This window comes from Oncorhynchus mykiss, chromosome 3 (genome assembly GCF_013265735.2).
Source record: "Oncorhynchus mykiss isolate Arlee chromosome 3, USDA_OmykA_1.1, whole genome shotgun sequence".
NCBI lineage: Eukaryota > Metazoa > Chordata > Actinopteri > Salmoniformes > Salmonidae > Oncorhynchus > Oncorhynchus mykiss.
The window spans coordinates 15,396,450-15,418,833 of record NC_048567.1 but is presented as its reverse complement, the minus strand read 5'-3'; the positions used below and the strand labels follow the sequence as shown (position 1 = coordinate 15,418,833).

The following is a 22,384-nucleotide window of genomic DNA, read 5'->3' as shown; positions in this document are numbered from 1 at the left end:
GTAATTTGCTTCGTTCATCTTTCCCTCGATCCTGACTAGTCTCCCAGTCCCTGCCTCCACCATGCTTCACCGTAGGGATGGTGCCAGGTTTCCTCCAGACGTGACATTTGGCATTCAGTTTCATCAGACCAGAGAATCTTGTTTCTCATGGTCTGAGAGTCCTTTAGGTGCCTTTTGGCAAACTCCAAGTGGGCTGTCAAGTGCTTTTTTACTGAAGACTGGCTTCTGTCAGGAAACTCTACCATAAAGGCCTGATTGATGGAGTGATGCAGAGATAGTTGTTCTTCTGGAAGGTTCTCCCATCTCCGCAGAGGAACTCTGGAACTCAGAGTGACCATTGGGTTCTTGGTCACCGCCCTGACCATGTCCCTTCACCCCCGATTGCTCAGTTTGGCCGGGTGGCCAGCTCTAGGAAGAGTCTTGGTGGTTCCAAACTTCTTCCATTTAAGAATGATGGAGGCCACTGTGTTCTTGGGGACCTTCAATGCAGCAACATTCTTTGGCACCCTTTCCCAGATCTGTGCCTCGACAAAATCCTGTCTCAGAGCTCTACAGATATTTCTTTCGACCTCATGTCTTGGTTTTTGCTCTGACATGCACTGTCAACTGTGGGACCTTATATAGACACGTGTGTGCCTTTCCAAATCATGTACAATCAGTTGAATTTACCACAGGTGGTCTCCAATCAATTTGTAGAAACATCTCAAGAATGATAAATGGAAACAGGATGCACCTGAGCTCAATTTTGAGTTTCATAGCAAAGGGTCTGAATACTTAAGGTAATTCTGTTTTTTTGGTATGAATTTGCTAAACTTTCTAAAAACCCGTTTTTGTTTTCTCATTATGGGGTATAGTGTGTAGATTGATTATGAAACCTGAACCTCAACAACCTGATTGTCAACTGGCAGTGTGGAGAATCAGAGGTGGTCACAGCTATTACCATGAGGGGGTCAGCTGGAAAGACAGTGTTGTTTACAAAGGACACACTCATCTGTTTGAAGACCAGCTCGCTGTGGGAAATGTCTCACTTAGTGGTGTGCAGCTGAGTGACCAGGGCCCGTACACCTGTGATGTGATGGATGAACAGGGATTAAGAGACAAACAAGTATTAAGCTATTGGCACAAAATCAATTAATAGTAATCTACTTGCCTAAAGCCTATTGCAGCCAGAATTATCCTTAGGTTAAAACTGAATATGAGTGTTGTTGTTGTTTTTGTTTACCCCTAGCCCCCTACAAGGAGCCCCGGCTCTCTGTACAGTCATCCCGTGACAGCTTCATCATCACCCTCAACTCCTCCCAGGGTTTCTCCCAGCCTGATGTGTGGTGGACGGATTCATCCTAAATATGGATTTGACATTTCACTTTGAGGGCAAATGAGTCATATGAGCATTGTGTATAGATGTACTTCATGCAAGAATAACACCATTGCAGAGTGCAACTTTCCATGACAGGAACTGTTTACAATGCCCTCAATGAAAGGTTCAGTGACCAGGCAGTACTACTAGAGGAAACAGGTCTTTGGGATGTGAAGCTGAAAGCCTGTCTCTTTCTCTCTTCTCCTCCTCTTCAACAGAATGCTGTGAGCTGCCTCTTGCAACCGGGGGCAGACCTGCTTTGATATTATTAGGGATAAGTCCCGCTTTGCCATGCAAATGAACTGAATCCCCAAAAACATTTCCACTGCATTTCAGCCTTGCCACAAAAGGACCAGCTGACATCATGTCAGTGATTCTCTCGTTAACACAGGTGTGAGTGTTAACGAGGACAAGGCTGGAGATCACTCTGTCATGCTGATTGAGTTTGAATAATAGATTGGAAGTTTCAAAAGGAGGGTGGTGCTTGGAATCATTGTTCTTCCTTTGTCAACCATGGTTACCTACAAGGAAAAGCATGCCGTCATTGCTTTGCACAAAAAGGGCTTCACAGGCAAGGATGCTGCTGCCAGTAAGATTGCACCTAAATCAATCACTTATCGGATCATCAAGAACTTAGAGGAGAGCAGTTCAATTGTTGTGAAAAAGGCTTCAGGGTGCCCAAGAAAGTCCAGCAAGCGCCAGGACTGTCTCCTAAAGTTGATTCAGCTGCGGGATCGGGGCACCACTAGTACAGAGCATGCTCATGAATGGCAGCAGGCAGGTGTGAGTGCATCTGCACGCACAGTGAGGCGAAGACTTTTGGAAGATGGCCGGGTGTCAAGAAGGGCAGCAAAGAAGCCACTTCTCTCCAGGAAAAACATCAGGGACAGACTGATATTCTGCAAAAGGTACAGGGGTTGGTCTGCTGAGGACTGGGGTAAAGTCATTTTCTCTGATGAATCCCCTTTCCGATTGTTTGGGGCATCTGGAAAAAGCTTGTCTGGAGAAGACAAAGTGAGTGCTACCATCACTCCTGTGTCATGCCAACAGTAAAGCATCCTGAGACCATTCATGTGTGGGGTTGCTTCTCAGCCAAGGGAGTGTGGGCTCGCTCACAATTTTACCTAAACACAGCCATGAATAAAGAATGGTACAAACATCCTCCGAGAGCAACCTCTCCCAACCATCCAGGAACAGTTTGGTGACGAACAATGCCTTTTCCAGCATGATGGCGCACGTTGCCATAAGGCAAACGTGATAACTAAGTGGCTCGGTGAACAAAACATTGATATTCTGGGTCCATGGCCAGGAAACTCCCCAGACCTTAATTCCATTGAGAACTTGTGGTCAATCCTCAAGAGGTGGGTGGACAAACAAAAACCCACAAATTCTGACAAACTCCAAGCATTGATTATGCAAGTATGGGCTGCCATCAGTCAGGATGTGGCCCAGAAGTTAATTGACAGCATGCTAGGGCAGATTGCAGAGGTCTTGAAAAATAAGGGTCAACACTGCAAATATTGACTCTTTGCATCAACTTCATGTAATTGTCAATAAAAGCCTTTGACACTCATGAAATGCTTGGAATTATAATTATACAGTATTCCATAGTAACATCTGACAAAAATATCTAAAGACACTGAGGCAGCAGACTTTGTGAAGATTAAAATTTGTCATTCTCAAAACCTTTGGCCACGACTGTAATTCTTATTTGACCATGCTTGAAGTGATAGTAAGTGTCCGATTTGTTATTGTTCCCCATCTATCAATCATTGCCCTTCTTTATGAGGCTTTGGAAAAGCTCCCTGGTCGTTGTAGTTGAATTTGTGCTTTAAATGTAATACGTGACTAAGGGACCTTATAGATGTTGTATGTAAGGCGGACTGGTGAGTCCATGTAACTTCTTATTTGATTTAGTAAGCCAAATGTTACTCCTGAACTAATTTTCCTAAACAAATGTGGTGAATACTTATGCAGCAAATATACTGAACAAAAATACAACGCAACATGTGAAGTGTTGGTCCCGTGTTTCTTGAGCTGTAATAAAAGATCCCTGAATTTTTCCAGAAGCACAAAAAGCAAATTTGTTTACATCCCTAGTAAACCTTTCTCCTTTGTCAAGATAGTCCATTCACCTGACAGGTGTTGCAACCTAGACATGTGAAATTCATAGATTAGGGCCTCATTAATTCATTTCAATCGACTGATTTCCTTATACGAACTGTAACTCACTACAATCGTTGAAATGGTTGCATGTTGCGTTTATATTTTGGTTCAGTATGTACTTTTGTTATTTAGGTTTTTCTCATTTCTACACGTTTGTTGAATTTTCTTTTCACTTTGACATGGAGTATTTTGTGTTATTTAAATTAAATCTATTTTAATCCCACTTTGTAACGCAACAAAATTTGAAAAAATCCAAGGGGGGTGAATACTTACGATACCCACTGTAAGGATTACTTTTCTGATAGGATTTACATGATGGCACAAGGGAATTACCATAACTGTGTGCACTAAGTACCACACCCACACTCTCTCACTATCACTCTCACACATTTTATATGGTAAGAGCTGCTCTAACTTCACCATTTGGAGAGATGTAGGCCTGCAACCCCATAACAACTACAGTATCTTAGCGAACAGTAAGCAGTCAGATCACATAATGTTTTTACATAACTGAAATGTAGAGCATGTTTACTCTAATCAATATTTATGGACATTTTGCCCAATGTTATTGTCAAAGGGTTCCCAACAACTGTGGGAAAAGTACTATCCACCTTACAGTTGGGCTGGTTGTAAAGTTGATGCTACATGACGTTGTGGATGTAACTGCAACTTCTGGGGCATATTACAGAAATATTTCACGTTATTACATGGTACTTGGTGTCACTCTGTGAGACAGTTCATTACATTACAAGACATGCTCGACTAACCTTGAGCCACCCACACAACGTACAAATACAACACACCTACTCCTCCATCACCACCTTAAGTATAATAGTTTTGTAAATCCATACATTGACCCACCAGGAAAAGGTTACTAATAGGAACTTTCATTTTATGGGAGGAATTTGCACTGTCACTTAGATAAAGAATGACATTCGACCCTAGTGATAGCAGTTCAAAAAGGTGCCCTCTGACACGTCACCCTCAGAGCTAGACTGTGAAACCATACATGCATATTAATAATTTGCCCTTTACTTATATTGTTGACAGGGATGAGGCCTGCCTGTGCCCATCATTTCAAAGTGTCAAAGAAACTAAGCAGGAGGAGTGTTTTGTTTGTGAGTTGCAGTGCCATGTATGCCTACTGTTGGTTGTAAGTATGTTGGCAGCTCTGTAATGCGTTTCACATACTCACCTCCCTCTTAACCTATACACACACACCCATGACATGATGTGTATTTAAGACAAATAAATCCTCACCTCACCCCTCTCGTCACACCCCCAAAATCATCATAAGGATCCATAGTCAATTCTTGTTCTGACCTCTGTCACCCTATTCTTGATTGGGCTGACAGTAAATAAAGAGAGTTTTCTTTGTTAACTGGGATGTGGCTCTCATATCCTGTTTCAAGATCAATGTTTCTGTAATGGTATCCATGGTTGGCTTTGTTTGTGTAAGGAAAAAACCTCTAATCAAATCAAATCAAATCAAATTTTATTTTGTCACATACACATGGTTAGCAGATGTTAGTGCGAGTGTAGCGAAATGCTTGTGCTTCTAGTTCCGACAATGCAGTAATAACAAGTAATCTAACTAACAATTCCAAAACTACTGTCTTGTACACAGTGTAAGGGGATAAAGAATATGTACATAAGGATATATGAATGAGTGATGGTACAGAGCAGCATAGGCAAGATACAGTAGATGGTATCGAGTACAGTATGTACAAATGAGATGAGTATGTAAACAAAGTGGCATAGTATAGTATAAAGTGGCTAGTGATACATGTATTACATAAGGATACCGTCGATGATATAGAGTACAGTATATACGTATGCATATGAGATGAATAATGTAGGGTAAGTAACATTTATATAAGGTAGCATTGTTTAAAGTGGCTAGTGATATATTTACGTCATTTCCCATCAATTCCCATTATTAAAGTGGCTGGAGTTGAGTCAGTGTCAGTGTGTTGGCAGCAGCCAACTGTTAAACAGCCACCACTAACACTGAGTGTTAGTGGTGGCTGTTTAACAGTCTGATGGCCTTGAGATAGAAGCTGTTTTTCAGTCTCTCGGTCCCAGCTTTGATGCACCTGTACTGACCTCGCCTTCTGGATGATAGCGGGGTGAACAGGCAGTGGCTCGGGTGGTTGATGTCCTTGATGATCTTTATGGCCTTCCTGTGACATCGGGTGGTGTAGGTGTCCTGGAGGGCAGGTAGTTTGCCCCCGGTGATGCGTTGTGCAGACCTCACTACCCTCTAACTGAGATGCTGTGAGTCGAGAAGCAGGTGCAGGTGAAAGAATTAATAAAATAACAAACATGAGATGAGACAGCATAACAGTGGCGATAAGGCATGAACAATACCAACTGAGGAAGGAACCTAAGGGAGTGACAGATACAGGGGAGGTAATCAGGAATACAATGGAGTCCAGGTGAGCATCCTAATGATCTGCCTGTGCACGTAATGATGGAAGCCAGGTGTGCGTGATGAAGTATCCCAGGACCAGTGGTTAGTGTACTGGCGACGTTGAACGCCGGAGGGGAGGAGCGGGATTAGACGTGACAGTACACCCCCTCAGACACGAGGCTCACGCCGCAGGACTTCACCGACCAGAGGATGAGGAGCGGGCTGGTTTGGGCAGTGAAGGTGGAAATCACGGATGATGTTGGGATCCAGAATGTCCTCCACCGGAACCCAACACCGCTCCTCTGGGCCATACCCTTCCCAGTCCACCAGGTACAAGAGCAGACCCCCATGATGCCGGGAGTCCAGTAGGGATCTGACAGCATATGCTGGATTCCCCTCAATGGTCGTGGGGACAGCATCAGCTAGTGGACAAGGAACCACCAACCTGAGAAGGGAGACATGAAAAGAAGGTGAGAAACAATAGTGACTGGGAAGCTGCAACCTATACGTCACCTCGTTGACCCTCCGGAGAACCTTGAATGGACCCACAAACTAGGGACTCTTGCAGGGCAGGCAGAGTGGGAGGTTTCTGGTAGAAAGCCAGATGCAATCTCCAGGGTTTAACACAGGGGTCGCACTACGGTCGCACTACGAGCAGTCTGTTTGCTCCTTTTGCCGGTGTACGGCGCACTGGAGTCTCACGTGAGCATCGCTCCACACCTCTTCTGCGCGCTGGAACCACTCATCCACCACAGGAGCTTCTGAACACACTGGAAGGGGGTCAACCCAGTGGAGGAGTGATGTAGCGAGTTCTGGGCGCACTCTGCCCATGGAAGGAATTGCGCCCACTCTCCCTGCCGGTCCTGACAGTAGTGACTCATCAGGAACCTCCCCAGCTCCAGGTTCATCCTCTTTACCTGCCCATTGGACTGAGGCCGGTACCCGGAAGTGAGGCTGACCGTTACCCCGAGCTTTTCGATTAAGGACTTCCATACACATGATGTGAATTTAGGGGCACTGTCGGAAACTATGTCCCCCGGAAGGCCATAATGCTGGAAGACCTGCCCGAAGAGTGCCTCAGTGACCTGGATAGCAGTAGGGAGACCAGAAAGAGGGATTCGACAGGACTTTAAAAATCTATCTGAAACCACCAAAATGGTTGTGAAACCGTCAGAGGAGGGGAGATCAGTTACAAAGTCAATGGATAGATGTGACCATGGTCGCTGAGGCACGGGAAGTGGGAGGAGCTTCCCTGCTGGAGCGTTCTGGGGGGATTTGGTTTGGGCACATATGGAACAGGTGTTGATGTAACAAGTGACATCCTGCGTTAATGTGGGCCACCAGTATTTCCCAGAGATTGATTGGGTAGTGCGAGAAATACATGGATGTCCAGTGACGACAGCTGAGTGCGCCCAGGTCAGCAGTCGGTCCCTTATCTCTGTGGGAATGTAAATACGCTCGGGAGAACAGTTAATGGGTGCGGGCTCCCTCTCCAGAGCCTGGCGGATGTCCACATCTACATCCCAGACCACAGGAGCTACGACTCAGGAAGATGGGATTATAGGCGCGTTCTGGACCTTCTCCCAAATCGTAGAGATGGGACAGGGCATCGGCCTTGGTGTTCTTTGAACCTGGACGATAGATCAGCGTGAAGTCAAACCTTATGAAGAAAACCTAGCTTGGAGCGTATTCAGCCTCCTCGCTGTCAGTATGTACTCCAGGTTCCGATGGTAGGTGAGAATGACGAATGACTCCTTGGCGCCCTCCAGCTATTGTCTACCAGGAGGAGTTCCTGGTATACTTCTGGGATGTTGGGCTGAAGGGCATCCACAGGCCTCTCAACCGTCGTGGAACCACAGGGGACATGGAATCAGGTCCTCCAGCATTCGGGTGACCAATCAACCAAGGATGATCTTGTGGACTGGTTCACTAGTAATGAAGAAGGGGATGTTCTCCTGATGAGTGGACTCCACGGTGAGTGTGTGGTTGAGTGATGTGGGTGATGGTTCTGGATCCTAAGGGCCGACTTTCATGGACTTGAACCGGAAAAGGAGAGGACAGAGGAAGGGTTAGGCCCCTTTTTTCTCCACTTCCTGTCTGAATGACGTGTCCAAAGTAAACTGCCTGTAGCTCAGGCCCTGAAGCCAGGATATGCATATAATTGGTACCATTGGAAAGAAAACACTTTGAAGTTTATATAAATGATAAAATAATGTAGGAGAATATAACACAATAGATATGGTAGGAGAAAATCCAAAGACAAATCAACCAGAATGTTTTTTTTTTGGAGCGACCATCCTCTTAAAAATGCAAGAGAAAGGTCATATTGAAAATGAGCTCCCTGGATGCAATTCCTATGGCTTCCACAGGGTGTCAGCAGTCTATGTTCAAGGTTTCAGGCTTGTAACTTCAAAAACGAATAAGAAATATCAGTTTTAGTAGAGGGACACAGTCTTGGAAATTCGTGTTTGCGCACGCCATGAAGACATTACGCACCTGCTAAAATCGGTTTCCTATTGAACATATTTCGTTCTGTGTGACCCCTACCTCCATGGGTTCAGGCTCTGATTCCGAGTGTTCAGAATCACTGAAGGTATACCTTCTGCCCGAGACGATACCGCTTGTCATCGATACCTGGAGGAGGTCTTGAGAAGGGCCGACCGGGCTCTCATCCAGGTACAATGACAGCGGCGTGGCAGAGCAAGGAAGGGTGTTGCGGGTGTTTTCGACCCAAACCAGTTGCTAGCGCCAGGTGGTGGGATTGGCGGAGACCAGACAGAGCAGAGTCGTCTCCGGGTCTTGGTTGGCTCGCTCCGACTTGCCGTTGGACTGGGGTGGAAACCGGAGGACAGGCTGGCCGACGGCCCAATGAGTGAGCAGAACGCCTTCCAGAAGGGTAGCTTGGGGAGAGAAATTAAGTGGGCGGCTTTGGAAAACCGATCCACTAAGGTCAGGATGGTGGTGTTGCCATCAGACAAGGGAGACATGTGACAAAGTCCAGGGATATGTGAGACCAGGGATGGTGAGGGACAGGTAGAAGTTGAAAGAGGCCAGCCGGAGCTTGCCGAGGAGCCTTGTTCTGTGCACAGATTGTGCATGTGGCGACGAATGCGGAGATGTCAGGAACCACGGTAGGCACCAAAAGTGTTGTCACACAAAGACAAGGGTCCGACAGGAGCCCGGGTTGAAAACAAGTGGGCCCACTCCAGGAACGAGGGGTGACCCGTGTCAGGAACAAACATCCGATTATCTGGGCACCCACCAGGGTTCGGCTGGGAACGCTGCGCCTCACGAACCTGCTTCCCTATTCCCCAGCTGAGTGCCGTCTTCAGACACGAACTGGGAAGGATGGTCTCGGTTTCTGGAGATGTAGCCGTGGGGATATAGCGGCGTGACAGCGCATCCTGCTTGACATTGGATCCCGGCCGGTATGAGAGGGAGAAGTTGAACCGAGTGAACAGCAGGGCCCACCTAGCTTTCCTGGAATTGAGGCGCTTGGTGGTGCGGGCTCTGTCCACACAATGAACAGATGTTCCGGCCCCTCCAGCCAGTGCCTCCACTCCACCAACACCATCTTCACCGCGAGATCCTCACGATTCCCCACATTGTAGGTCCTCTCCATGGCGTTGAGGTGGTGGGAGAAGAAACCGCAGGGATGTAACTTGAGGTCCAGGCCAGAACGCTGGGACAGGACAGCCCCCACACCAACATCCAAAGCATCAGCCTCCACCACGAACTTGTGGGACGTGTCAGGATAAACCAAGATGGGAGCTGTGGTGAAGTGGTGTTTGAGATCCCGGTCAGCAGCTGGGGACCATATGAATGGAACCTTGGGAGAGGTGAGTGCAGACAAGGGGGAAGCCAGGCTGCTGTAGCCCCGGCAACAGCAACAATAAAAGTTGGTGAATCCCAGGAAATGTTGCAGCTGTACCCTGGACTTAGGCTGGGGCCAATCCATCACTGCTTTGACCTTCCTGGGATCCATCTGTACACTACATGCAGTGATGGTGTAACACAGGAAGGGGATGGTGGAGTGATGGAATTCGCACTTCTCTGCCTTTACAAAAAGCTGGTTCTCCAGGACGCGTTGGAGAACCTGTTGGACGTAGAGCATGTGTTCTTGGGTGGAGAAGACGAGGATGTCACCGAGGTAGACGAAGACGAACCAGTTCAACATGTTGCGGAAAACATCATTAACCAGAGCCTGGAACACAGCAGGGGCGTGGGTAAGGCCAAATGGCTTGACCACATACTCTTAGTGACCGCTGGCCGTGTTGAAGTCTTCCACTCGTCCCCTTCCCGTATCTGCACCAGGTGGTAGGCATTCCGTAGGTCCAGCTTGGAGAACACAGTGGCCCCCTGGAGCATCTTGAAGGCCAAGAAGATGAAGGGTAGTGGGTAGCGGTTCTTCACCGTGATGTCGTTGACGGATGAACCCTGCATCTAGGGAGTCCTCAATGTAGGTCTCCATAGTCTTTGTCTCTGGACCCAACAGAGAGTACAGTCGTTCCCGGGGCTGAGTGGTGCCTGGGAGGTCAATCCTACAGTCATATGGTCGGTGCGGTGGAAGCGAAGTGGCCAGGGCCTTTCTGAACACCTCCCAGAGGTCCTGGTACTCCGCAGGAATGGCTGAGAGGTCTGGGGCAACTTCCGAGCCCTCAGGAAGACGTCCTGGGGCAGGCTGCGCTGACTTCAGGCAATGGGCGTGGCAGAATGGGCTCCAGCCCATGATGGCACCAGCAGACCAGTCAATGAGGGGATTGGGTCACTGGAACCAGGACAATCCCAATACCACGGGAACCTGAGGAAACTTAATGAGCAGGAATTGGATTGTCTCGCTGTGGTTCCCTGACACACGTAGTTTGATGGGGGTGGTATTGTGGCCTATAGAGTACCCGTCCAGTGCTCTAACGTCTATGGAAATGGAGAGGGCTGAGTGGGGATGCCCAGCTCAGATGCCAGGGTAGCGTCCAAAAAACTCTCATCGGCCCCAGAGTCGATGTGTACCCGGAGAGATTTAGACTGGTTCCCCAACAGCAGGATGGCATGGAAAGGACTGCGAGTAAGGGGATAGGAAAAGTTCTCCATAAGGCCCACCAGAGTACTCGCTCCTTCTTGATGAGTCTGTTTTTTTAATGGGCAGGTAGCTACGAAATGTCCTGTAGCTCCACAATATGGACAGCTCTGGGTGTTGAGTCGGCGTATGCGCTCAGCCGGAGTTAATCTCGCCCTGCTCGGGTGCTTGGACTCCAAAGTAGGCGAGTCTTTAGCCCATGGTGAGTCCCGAGAGAACTCAGGTGACGTCGGGTTCACTCGGACATGTAGAATTTGGGGGTCTCCGGGATTCTTCGGAGGCGAGGTGGGAATCGAGAGCGACAGGTCACAGGATGGTCAAGGCTATGAGGGAGTCAAGGTGCATGGGCAGCTCCCGGGCTGCAAACTCATCTTTGACCACCTCCGATAATCCGTGAAGGAACAATGCTTGCTTGTTTATTATGTGTGTGACCCGCGGAATTGCTCCAGCAAAGTATTGATTGCCTGGTCATGGCATTCTGCCAGGGTATGGAGTCCCTCCAAAAGACATTGCAGTAACTTCTCGTGTCGTCCAATGGTGGCTCCTTGCAGGGAGACAGTATTGTGGAGCTGGTCTGAGTCTGCTGGGACGGTCATGGCCAGTTGGTACTATCATGTTTCAGGTAAGACCCAGATGCAGACATTGTCAGAAAAAAAGTGTATTACTAGTACAGGGGCAGGCATAGGTCAGTAATCCAGACAGGGTGCAAAAGATCCACAACGGCAGTCTCAGGATCAGAGTAGGCAGGGATCAGTAATCCAGTGTGGTGTGGAAAGGTACAGAACGGCAGGTAGGCTCAGGGTCAGGGCAGGCAGAAAAGCCAAACCGTGAAAACCGGAACTAGAACAGATAGGAGCAAGGGGAAAAACGCTGGTTTCACGAAACCAAAAAAATGGGCAACAAACGAACATATGTATAAATACACTGGGGATAACAGGGAAGATGGGTGACCCTTGGATGGGAGTGGAGACAAGCACAAAGACAGGTGAAACAGATCAGGGTGTGTGCGACAAAAGTAGACGTTGTGAGTCGAGAAGCAGGTGCAGGTGAAACATTTAATAAAACAAGAAACATGAAATGAGACAGCATAACAGTGTCAATAAAGCATGAACACAGGAACAATGTGTCCAGGTGAGTATCCTAATGATCTGGAGGTGCACATAATGATGGATGCCAGGTGTGCATAATGAAGGATCCCAGGACCAGTGGTTAGTATACTGGCGACTTCAAACGCCAGAGGGAAGGAGTGGGAGTAGAAGTGACAAAGCCTATGTAAATGTTTTGGTTAGATGGAATCTAAAGATGCAAAGTTGTCAATATATGCATTACAGTCATATATACGCTATGTTGACTTAATAAGTACGGTAATTAAATATTTTGGCAAGGATGTGTTATTTTTTATCCATTGTCTTCACAATATAAGACACCCTCTCATCCCTGTCTGTCTGTTATATCCTTCATGGTCCCACCAACAGGTAAAGTATGGACATTAAGTCAGTATTTTGCATTAGAAATATTGGTGAAAAGTATCAGTTGAAGACCAAATTATTACGGAGCTGAAAGTGATTTGAAATAAACTATTTCCTGTCTTCGTAGATGCATGTACAATGTACTAATGCATAGTAATCACATTATTTTTGTGAATGTAATTTATTGATGGATATTAATTAATGAAAGTAAATGCCTTTACTATTAATTACACTTGTCTTCTCTCCTGTCAGTAGCCATGGGGACAACTTTCCTGCTTTGTGTGGCTGTCACCCTATTCATAGGTAAGAATCACAGTTTACCTTTCAATATTACATGTCATGTAATCACTACCAGAATTTAGCAAGTTGATCATTTATTATTATCTAACATTATGGGTAAACAAATACTGTACCGTAGCTTGGCAAATTAAATATTTCTAGACTCCTCTAATTTGAAAGTACATTCATGTAGTTTGTTCTGCAAGGCACACTATATAGACATGTAATACTGGTTATAAAGCTATGCAGGGGGAAGCGACAGCATGTGTATTGTTATGTACACAAACATTTGTATAAGGTCATGTCATTCAAGCAAAAACAAATTATTTTGTGCCTTACTAAAATGACACTTGACAGTCAATGAATTCAGCAAGAGCAGTCGGAGCAAGACAATTGTACTGTACTTAATTAAGCTATAGTATATGTTTCCTTATTAAACTGATATTACATTAGTCAAATGGTTGCGAAAAGAATGCAGGTGCTCATCTGTAAAATTGTCTTTCTTCCTTTATGTTTAGTGGTCAGTGGATCATGCCCAGTGGGGCGGGAGTTCATTACTGCCTTTATGCCTAACTATTTGCTGAGCTACCAAGATGATCAGAGTCTTAAACTGGCCATAACCACACAGGATTATCCAGCCATTGTTCAAATTCAGGTCAATGCAATCGGCTTCTCGACCTCTGTGAAAATAGAGAAACAGAACACCAAATGGATCAGCATACCTGGTACCGCTGAAATTGGGGGTCCAGGAGCTTCCACCAAAACAGTGCAGGTCACCTCTAACTCTGACATCTCGGTGGTGGCCTTCAACTACAAGTTCTCGACCGGAGACGGCAGTGTGGTCTTCCCAACTGACCAGCTGGGTACTGACTATGTGGCCTTCACCCCTGTAGGGGGTCCAAGCAACATGCACAAGCTTATGTCTATTATCAATGGCAAAGAGCCCAACAAGATCACGATCATCCCTGTCTCCAACATGAATGTCAGTGGCGTGGATTCCTGGAAGCAAAGACAGGCGATGATTGTTACCATGGAACCATACCAGGTCTACCTCTACCAAAGCTACACCACTTTCACTGGGACCAGGGTAAAAGCTAAGCACCCTGTGGCAGTCCTCGGGGGACACGAGTGCGTTGCAGATGGAGGCCGCTGCAATCACGTATACGAACAACTGCTACCGGTACAGAGCCTCTCCACCAATTACCTGGTTCCTTCCATGCACATGACCCAATCAACAGACTTTGTCAACATTGTGGCCTCAGAGGACAACACTCTAGTGAAGATCTTTGAGGGAAAGGTATCCACTGCTAAAGAGCTGAATGAGGGGCAGGCGTATGTGATATCTGTCCAACCCAAATATCCGCTGATCATCAAAAGCGATAAGAAGGTCATGGTGATGTACTTCAGCAACAACAAGCCCTATGATCCGTTCCTCACCAACATCCTCCCAACGTCTGATCTAGCCAGAGAGTGGTCGGTGGACACGCAGAGCAAATTCGAGAGCACATTGGTCATTGTCTCCGAGGGGGAAGGGATCAAAACCGTTAAAGTCTGTGAAAAAAATAATTGTGTGAAATCTCTCGGATGGACATCATTCAACTCAGACCCTAGGTACATGTGGGTAAATGTTCCATTGGGAGAGCAGCAACAACATTTCTCCATCAAAGGCGACTCACTCATGGCTGTTTACGTTTATGGTGGCATGCCTAGAGACGGCTACGCAACAACAGGAGTATGTTCCAAAGGTACGCTGTTTAATTGACACATACACTTAACTGGCCTATCAACTGCCCCTCAATACCTCCTGTTAAAGAGGACAACTCTTCAACAACCCCAATGCAACGCAACACATCGCAATTCTACGCAACACAATTAAACAAAACACAACAAATGCACTGCATGAAAACTAGTGTTAGTCTTGAATGTTGCTTCTGTACTCCCTCAGGCACTGCACCACCCACTCCACCACCAGACCCCTGTGAGAAAGTCAAATGCAGAGAAAAGGAAGAATGTACAAAGGGGGTTTGTGCCCACATCTCCAAAGCAATCTGCAGGGCCGTGGGCGATCCCCACTACCTCACCTTTGATGGGGAGCGATTTGACTTCCAGGGCACCTGCTCTTACGTCATGGCCACGGTTGTTAAATCTGAACCTGGTCTCATCCCGTTCACTGTCCTGACCAAGAACAACCACAGAGGGAACAAGAGGGTGTCTTTTGTAAGGAAAGTCTCAGTCACGGTCTATGGGCTGACTGTGGTGATGAGCACGCATAAAGGGAAGGTTGAGGTAAGTAACAAGAGACCAGAGAGATATTATCAGGACTGGGGTCGGTTCCATGGTAAATTTGGTGAACCCAGGAGGTGAACTGAATGGTTTTTCCATATGCTTATTGATATTTTCTTAGGTGAATGGTGAGAATGTCTACCTGCCTGTGACCCTGGCCGGAGGAAACCTAACGGTGGTGTATAGTGGCAGCTATGCTGTTCTGAAGACAAACTTTGGCCTGAAGGTTATGTACGACTGGAACATGAAGTTCTACATCACTGTCCCCAGCAGCTACTTCCGCACCCTGGGTGGGCTCTGTGGGAACTACAACGGGGATCACAATGACGAGTTCACTAACCGCAAAGGTAACAAGGAACCCACAGTGGTGAAGTTTGCCCAGAGCTGGAGAACTGAAGACGGTGACTTGTTCTGTCATGATGACTGCCAAGGGGAATGTCCTAGCTGCACTCCGGCTCTCCAACAGAAATACAAGGGAGAGAAGTTATGTGGTCTCTTGGCCAAAAAAGACGGCCCATTCGCCAGCTGCCACAAGGTCCTGGACCCAGGCATGTTCATGGACAACTGTGTCTATGACGTCTGCATCAATAAAGGCATCTATCAGTTCCTCTGTGAGAACATGAAAAGCTACAATGATGCCTGTTTGGCCGAGGGGGTCAAAATTAGCCCTGAGTGGAGGACAATCACTGGATGCTGTGAGTTTTCTTCTTTCCAGACATTTCATAAAGATTTTTAGATTGTACATTTCACAATTATTGAAATATATTTTCCCATTTCACATTTGCAGCACTGGAATGTCCGTCAAACAGCTACTACGAGGCGTGTGGCACAGCTTGCCCTGCCTCTTGTTCAGATCTAGATGCCGAAGCAAAGTGCAAGGAACCCTGTGTGGAGACTTGTCAATGCAACAAGGGCTTTGTCCTCAGTGGAGACAAATGCGTCTCCAAGGAGAGCTGTGGCTGCTCTTATGAAGGACGATACTACCCGTCTGGAATGAAGTTCTGGGAAGATGACAAATGCACAAAGCAGTGTGAATGCAATCCAGGAACAGCCAAGGTTGAATGCAAAGCAACAGCATGCAAGAAATCAGAGGTGTGTGGCCTGCAGAGCGGTAAGAGAGAGTGCTACCCAACATCATATGCCTCTTGCCAAGGTTCAGGCGACCCCCACTACCGCACGTTTGATGGCAAGAGGTTCGACTTCCAGGGAACGTGTACTTACGTTCTCTCCAAATCGGTCAGCAAAGATGACAAGTCTCTGGCGCCTTTTGAGGTGCTTGTAAAGAATCAGAATAGGGGGAGGAACACGGCAGTGTCTTACACAAAGACAGTCACCATCATTGTCTTCAAAAACATCATCACCATGAGTAGGGACAACCCTGGCAAAGTATTGGTAAGCTACCTTAAAATGTTATCCATTCCAAATGAATGACATAATTGCATTCTGGGTTTACTTGGTCAATGAGCTTTTATGATTATACTACTTAATGTAAGAGGAAATATCAGGACAGTATCATCCTTCGTGTTTCATCAACATTTCTTTATATCTTCCCAGGTCAACAACCAGTATGTGAACTTGCCATTTGATGTAGAAGATGGCCAACTGTCCATCTTCCGCAGTGGGTATTTCGGGGTGGTGAAGACCAAATTTGGCCTGACACTGAAGTTCAACTGGAACAGCCACGTCTCCCTAACCCTCCCCAGCACCTACTCAGACCTCATCGGAGGGCTCTGCGGAAACTGGAACGGCCAACAAAACGATGACCTCCTCAAACCAGACAAGAGCCCTGCCAACACTCCAACAGTATTTGGGGACAGCTGGAAAGTTGGGAACGACCCTGGCTGCTCCAGCGACTGCGACGGCAAGAAGTGCCCCACCTGTGACCACAGCCTGATGCTTGATTACCAAACAGGGAAGTACTGCGGCAGGATCACAGACAAAAACGGTCCGTTCAAGCACTGCCACGCCAAGGTGAACCCCACAGAGTACTATGAGGACTGTGTGTTTGACATGTGTATGTACCGTGGCCATGCCTCTGCCCTATGTAACGCCCTCAGCACCTACACCACTGCCTGCCAGGATGCCCCTGCCAAGGTGGAACAGTGGAGGTCGGACAGCTTCTGTCGTAAGTAGTGCACAGACACACCTCATCAGATGTGTGTTTCAAAACAATGACTAACAATTATGATCATTACAATAAGTCAGAAGTGGTTTGTCTAGCTAGCAGCTCCTGGTACCAAAATGTAATTCTAAATTTGACCTAATGTGTTGTAGCATCTTCCTGCAAGGTCAACAGCCACTATGAGGTGTGTGCCTCAGGCTGCCCACAGACCTGCAGTGGCCTCGATGAGCCTGAGAGCTGTTGGAACTCCCTGTGCACCGAGGGCTGTGTCTGTGACGACGGCTTCATACAGAGCGACAGCGAGTGTGTGCCGCTGGCTGAATGTGGCTGCATTCACCAAGGCCAATACTACCAGATGGGCCAGGTGTTCTTCCCCAGCGGCCAGTGCAAAGAGCGCTGTGTGTGTAAAAAGGATGGACACGTGGAGTGTAATGTGAAGTTTGCCTGCGGTCCCAATGAGAAGTGCCAGGTCCAAGACGGGGTGCAGGCTTGTATACCCATGAGTACGGGCACCTGCCATGTGAGCGGGGCCAGGAGATTCCACTCATTCGATGGCAGCTGCTTCAGCCTACACGGGGACTGTGTGTACAAAATGTCGGAGGTTGTGGAGAAAGACGGATCGATGGCTCCGTTTGTTGTGTCAGTGCAGCAGTTGACCAAGATGGATGATGCAATGGTCACCAGGAGGGTTGAAATACAGGCCTACAAATACAAGATATCTATGTCTCCCAGAGTTATATGGGAAATAACGGTAGTTTTCTGTCTTGATCTACTCAATTCAGTATTAAAAAGTAACACTTCGAAAAACGGATCTTTTCAATTTTTCCTCCTTTCACAGGTGGATGACGTTGCAACAAATCTCCCACTGTCACTCGGAGATGGAAAGGTCAGGGCCTACCAGAACGGCATTAACATTGTCGTGGTAACAGACTTTGGCTTGATGGTGACCTACGACACCGTTGCTGGCGCCATCATACAGCTTCCATCCACTTACAAAGGTGTTACCGGTGGTCTCTGTGGCAACTATAATGACAAGAAGGAGGATGACTTCCTGCTGCCCAGTGGGCTGCAGGAGCCGTCTGTGGAGAAGTTTGCAGCGGGGTGGTTGGTGGTTCAGGAAGGGGTCAAATGTCAGACAGGATGTGACGGTGGCTTGAAGTGTCCTCCCACCAGTGGACCCCCGCCGGCTTGTAGCATCATAAAGTCAACCAAGGGTCCATTTGCCCAATGCCATGCTGTTGTGCCACCACAAGAGCACTTTGAGGAGTGCACGAAGGAGGGAGAGGGTGGGGATGCCCTGTGCCGCCACTTACAGACGTATGTGACTTTCTGTCAGGCATCCGGTGGCCTTGTCAGCAGCTGGAGATCTGACCAGTTTTGTTGTGAGTAAATTTTGATATTGAAAGTTGATTTACCTTATCCTGGTTTATCTTAGTGTGTAATATTTATCTGACCTAATGCTCTGCTGAAAAACAATTGAAGCTGAAGCTGATTTAAGTTTTTTGATAACATGCATTTCCTCCCATTTTCATCTGTCCTCTAGCTCTGACGTGTCCAGCTAACAGTCATTATGAGTTGTGTGCCGACACCTGTTCTTCCACCTGTGACTCTCTGAGTGAGTCTCCCAAATGCCCACTATGCCAGGAGGGCTGCCAGTGTGATGACGGCTTTGTGTTTGATGGTGGCAAGTGTGTCCTACGGGAGAACTGTGGCTGTGTGGTTGATGGACACTATTACAAGGTGATTACTGATTTATTGTGTATTGACAAGTAAATTGTTTTTTCATATCTCAAAAATTCAATGGTATCCTAATGTGATTATTACAATTAAAGGCCTGCATCTGTTCTACGCCATCTGCAAATATAAAGTGCAAATAATATAATCAATCACTATCCTAAATATTTATTGTTTACAGTCGTCCTATGGTTTCCACCATAGTGTAAACTCAATGATATAATTTACATGTCTTGCTGGTTTTCAGTCTGGCCAGTCTGTGATGCTGCGCAACTGTTCTGAGACCTGCAGCTGTGCAGCAGGAGTATTCACCTGCAAGAACTCACAGTGCAAAGAGGGTCAGCAATGTGGGTTGAAGAATGGAGTCATGGACTGCTACAGCACAGGTAAAAAAACATGAATAATAATGCTACCAAACAGATATAGCTTTGTGTTAGTGAATTTGGATGTGGAATTATGAACTTTGTCAATGTTCTTATTTTAATATTACTATGATCAGGATTTGCTAATGTCTCTAATGCACATTTTGTTAGACCCCTGTGAGGATACCGAGTGCCGTGAGAAGGAAAACTGTGCGGTGATGAACAATAAGGCAGTATGTGTGGCCCAGTCCAAGGCCAGCTGCTGGTTGTTCGGTGACCCTCATTACAGCACGTTCGACGGCCAGCCATTCTCCTTCATGGGCACCTGCTCCTACATTCTGGTGAATACGACTGGCAAAGATCCCACCCTACCTCAGTTCAGCATCCAGACTAAGAACGAGCTGCGCGTCAACTCCAAAGGCTCCTTCCTCAAGTCAGCCAACATAGACCTGAGTGGTCACAGGATCACCATTCTCAGTGGCCAAAGAGGGACAGTGGAGGTGGGTGGCTTCCAGTTATACTTGATACAGATTTTCCATGTTGAAGTTGAATGTAAGAATCCTGTATGCTCTCCATCCACTTTAAGTCCTCTTTAAATCCTCATCTCTCTATCGTCTCAGATTGATGGCATTAGGTCTGCCCTCCCTTTGAGTTTGGAGTCTGACAGCATCAGAATCACAGAGTCTGGTATCCAAGGGACCATCCAGACAGATGTCGGCCTGAAGATCACTTTTGACTGGACAGCCTTCTTCATGGTGACCATCAGCAGCAGTTACTACGACAACCTCGGTGGCATCTGTGGCAACTACAATGGTAACAAAGCAGATGACTTCACCACTCCCACAGGTGTGCTTTCATCAAATACCACGGCGTGGGTGGCATCCTGGAGTGTTGCCGACGGTGACCCATTCTGCTGGCACGTCTGTAACAGCAACTGCCCCACATGCTCAGATTCAGACCGGGCACTTTATACTGGACCAAAGTACTGTGGTTTGATGACAGACAGAGGGGGGCCATTGGAACAGTGTCATAAGAATGTGCCGGTGAAGGAGTTTGCCTCAAAATGCCTCTATGATGTGTGTCTGAATGAGGGTCGACAGGAGGTGTTGTGTGAGGCCTTGGCTAACTACGTGGCCGAATGTCAGCAGGCTGGGGCTGTTGTCTCACCACTGTGGAGAAAGGCCTCCAACTGCCGTTAGTACTCAGCTATAACAAAACATCACATTTAGGAACTCAGACATCCTCAAATGTGTATAATGACACGATATAACCACTTGTGCATTTGCAGAATGTATTATGACTACATTTGTGATGTTTGTTTATTCTTAACGTGAACAGCCCTGGACTGCCCATACCACAGCCACTATGAGCTATGTGGCACTGCCTGCCCTGCTACCTGTGCCGATCTCAATGTCCCAGAGATCTGTTCCAAAGTCTGTGTGGAGGGCTGCCAGTGCAACAAGGGTTACATGCTCAGTGGTGAACAATGTGTCATCAAGGTGTCAGGGTGTGGCTGAATGAAAAACTCCTGAACAAATATGTAAAACCTGTACATATCAAGTTTGGAGGCTTAATTTTCAACTAAACTCTCATGGCTCCAAAATATCCTTTAAAAATTCAAATGTTCCTTCCATGTCCTGGTTGTAGGCTAGAGCATTTCGACATAAAATCGTAAAAGTACCTTAAAATGACCTTCTGTATTTGATAACATATTCCAAACTATATAATGTTGTGAGGGATTATGAGTATTCATGCATGAAATTGTTATTGAACTCTATATTCATTAAAATTCAAATATAATCCCAGAGTTGTGTATTACTAAAACTGAGATGATCTCTGTACGCGTGTATCTCTGTCTATCCTTTACAACTTTCAAAAGCCTAATAATAAACATATTGCAGCTAAATGAGTCTGTGTCATCTGTTTATCAAGCATTTAGTTGGAAATACAACAGTTTTGATTTAGTCAGATAACTCAAAACCTCTCAAGTAATTCATTCAAACAAAACGGTTGAGTATATTAATCTTGTATATGCCATGCCATATTATATACTGCCTCTGCCCACTGGGCACAGATGTCAGTTCAACATCTAGTTTTGAATTATTACTTGCGAGGTATTGAGTTGTCAACTGATTTGAATTCAACGTGAAATCAACAACACGTCACCATGTCATTGGATTTAGGTTAAAAGTTTGGTGAAAAAAGACAATCCCCTTACATTGATTACTTTTTGCAAATCCAATCTGTTCTTCACGTTGATTCAATGTCATAGTATTGATTTTGGGGGGTGGAAATGACATGGAAACAACATCGATTCAATAGGTTTTTGCCAGTGGGTCATATTGCAAAATAACAGAAATCAGTTTGATGGTTAAGCTATTATATTGTTGTGGCCGTTTGAATTTTTTTCTCTCCAAAAAGCAGAAGTTTGACAGAAATTTCAGCAAAATAGATGTTTTATGTTGACATCGGTACTTCTCCACAACCTTCCAGTCTTCAATAAGAATAATTTGCCCAGCCACTGCTGGTCAGATAGCACAGCAGAGATGTTGGTACTACGTTCTTGGATCAAAGATTGTATTGATGATATATTTTCTGGAATACAACTCTTTTTCCTACAGGGCTAAAGCCACTATGCACTGTCAGTACAGTCTAGTTATCTATGTTAACTCTACTCTCCCTGCCAGGTACATTTTATTTTGCTTCAGTTAATTATATCCATCAGTGGAAAATTAATAAATCAGCTTAGTGTAGTTTGCCACTAGCACAGTCAGTGTAGTCAGCTCATCTATCCCCATTGAGACTGTGTCTGTGCCTTGATCTAGTTTGGGCAAAACTAAACATGGCGGTGTTCGCCTTAGCAATCTCACTGGAATAAAGACCTCCTTCATTCCTGTCATTATTGAAAGAAATTGTGATATCTCACATCTCAAAATAGTGCTACTTAATCCCTCACTTCCAAGGCAGTTATAGTCAATGAACTATAATCTTGATGTGATTGGCCTGACTGAAACATGTCTTAGGCCTGATGAATTTACTGTGTTAAACGAGGCTTCTCCTCCTGGTTACACTAGTGACCATATCCCTCACGCATCCCGCAAAGGAGGAGGAGTTACTAACATTTA

The 22,384-nt window shown here is 46.3% G+C and overlaps 1 protein-coding gene across 1 annotated transcript; it reads left to right on the top strand.

Moving 5' to 3' along the window:
• The first annotated feature begins 12,477 nt into the window (after positions 1-12,477).
• On the top strand, positions 12,478-21,161 carry si:dkey-65b12.6 (IgGFc-binding protein). Its single transcript, XM_036964193.1, has 14 exons — positions 12,478-12,485; positions 12,732-12,782; positions 13,277-14,503; positions 14,704-15,044; positions 15,163-15,736; positions 15,829-16,433; positions 16,596-17,166; positions 17,316-17,914; positions 18,002-18,545; positions 18,707-18,903; positions 19,145-19,283; positions 19,431-19,759; positions 19,880-20,453; positions 20,598-21,161. The coding sequence occupies exons 2-14, from the start codon at positions 12,737-12,739 to the stop codon at positions 20,774-20,776; spliced, it is 5,925 nt and encodes a 1,974-aa protein (XP_036820088.1). The 5' UTR covers positions 12,478-12,485; positions 12,732-12,736; the 3' UTR covers positions 20,777-21,161.
• Positions 21,162-22,384: the final 1,223 nt, after the last annotated feature.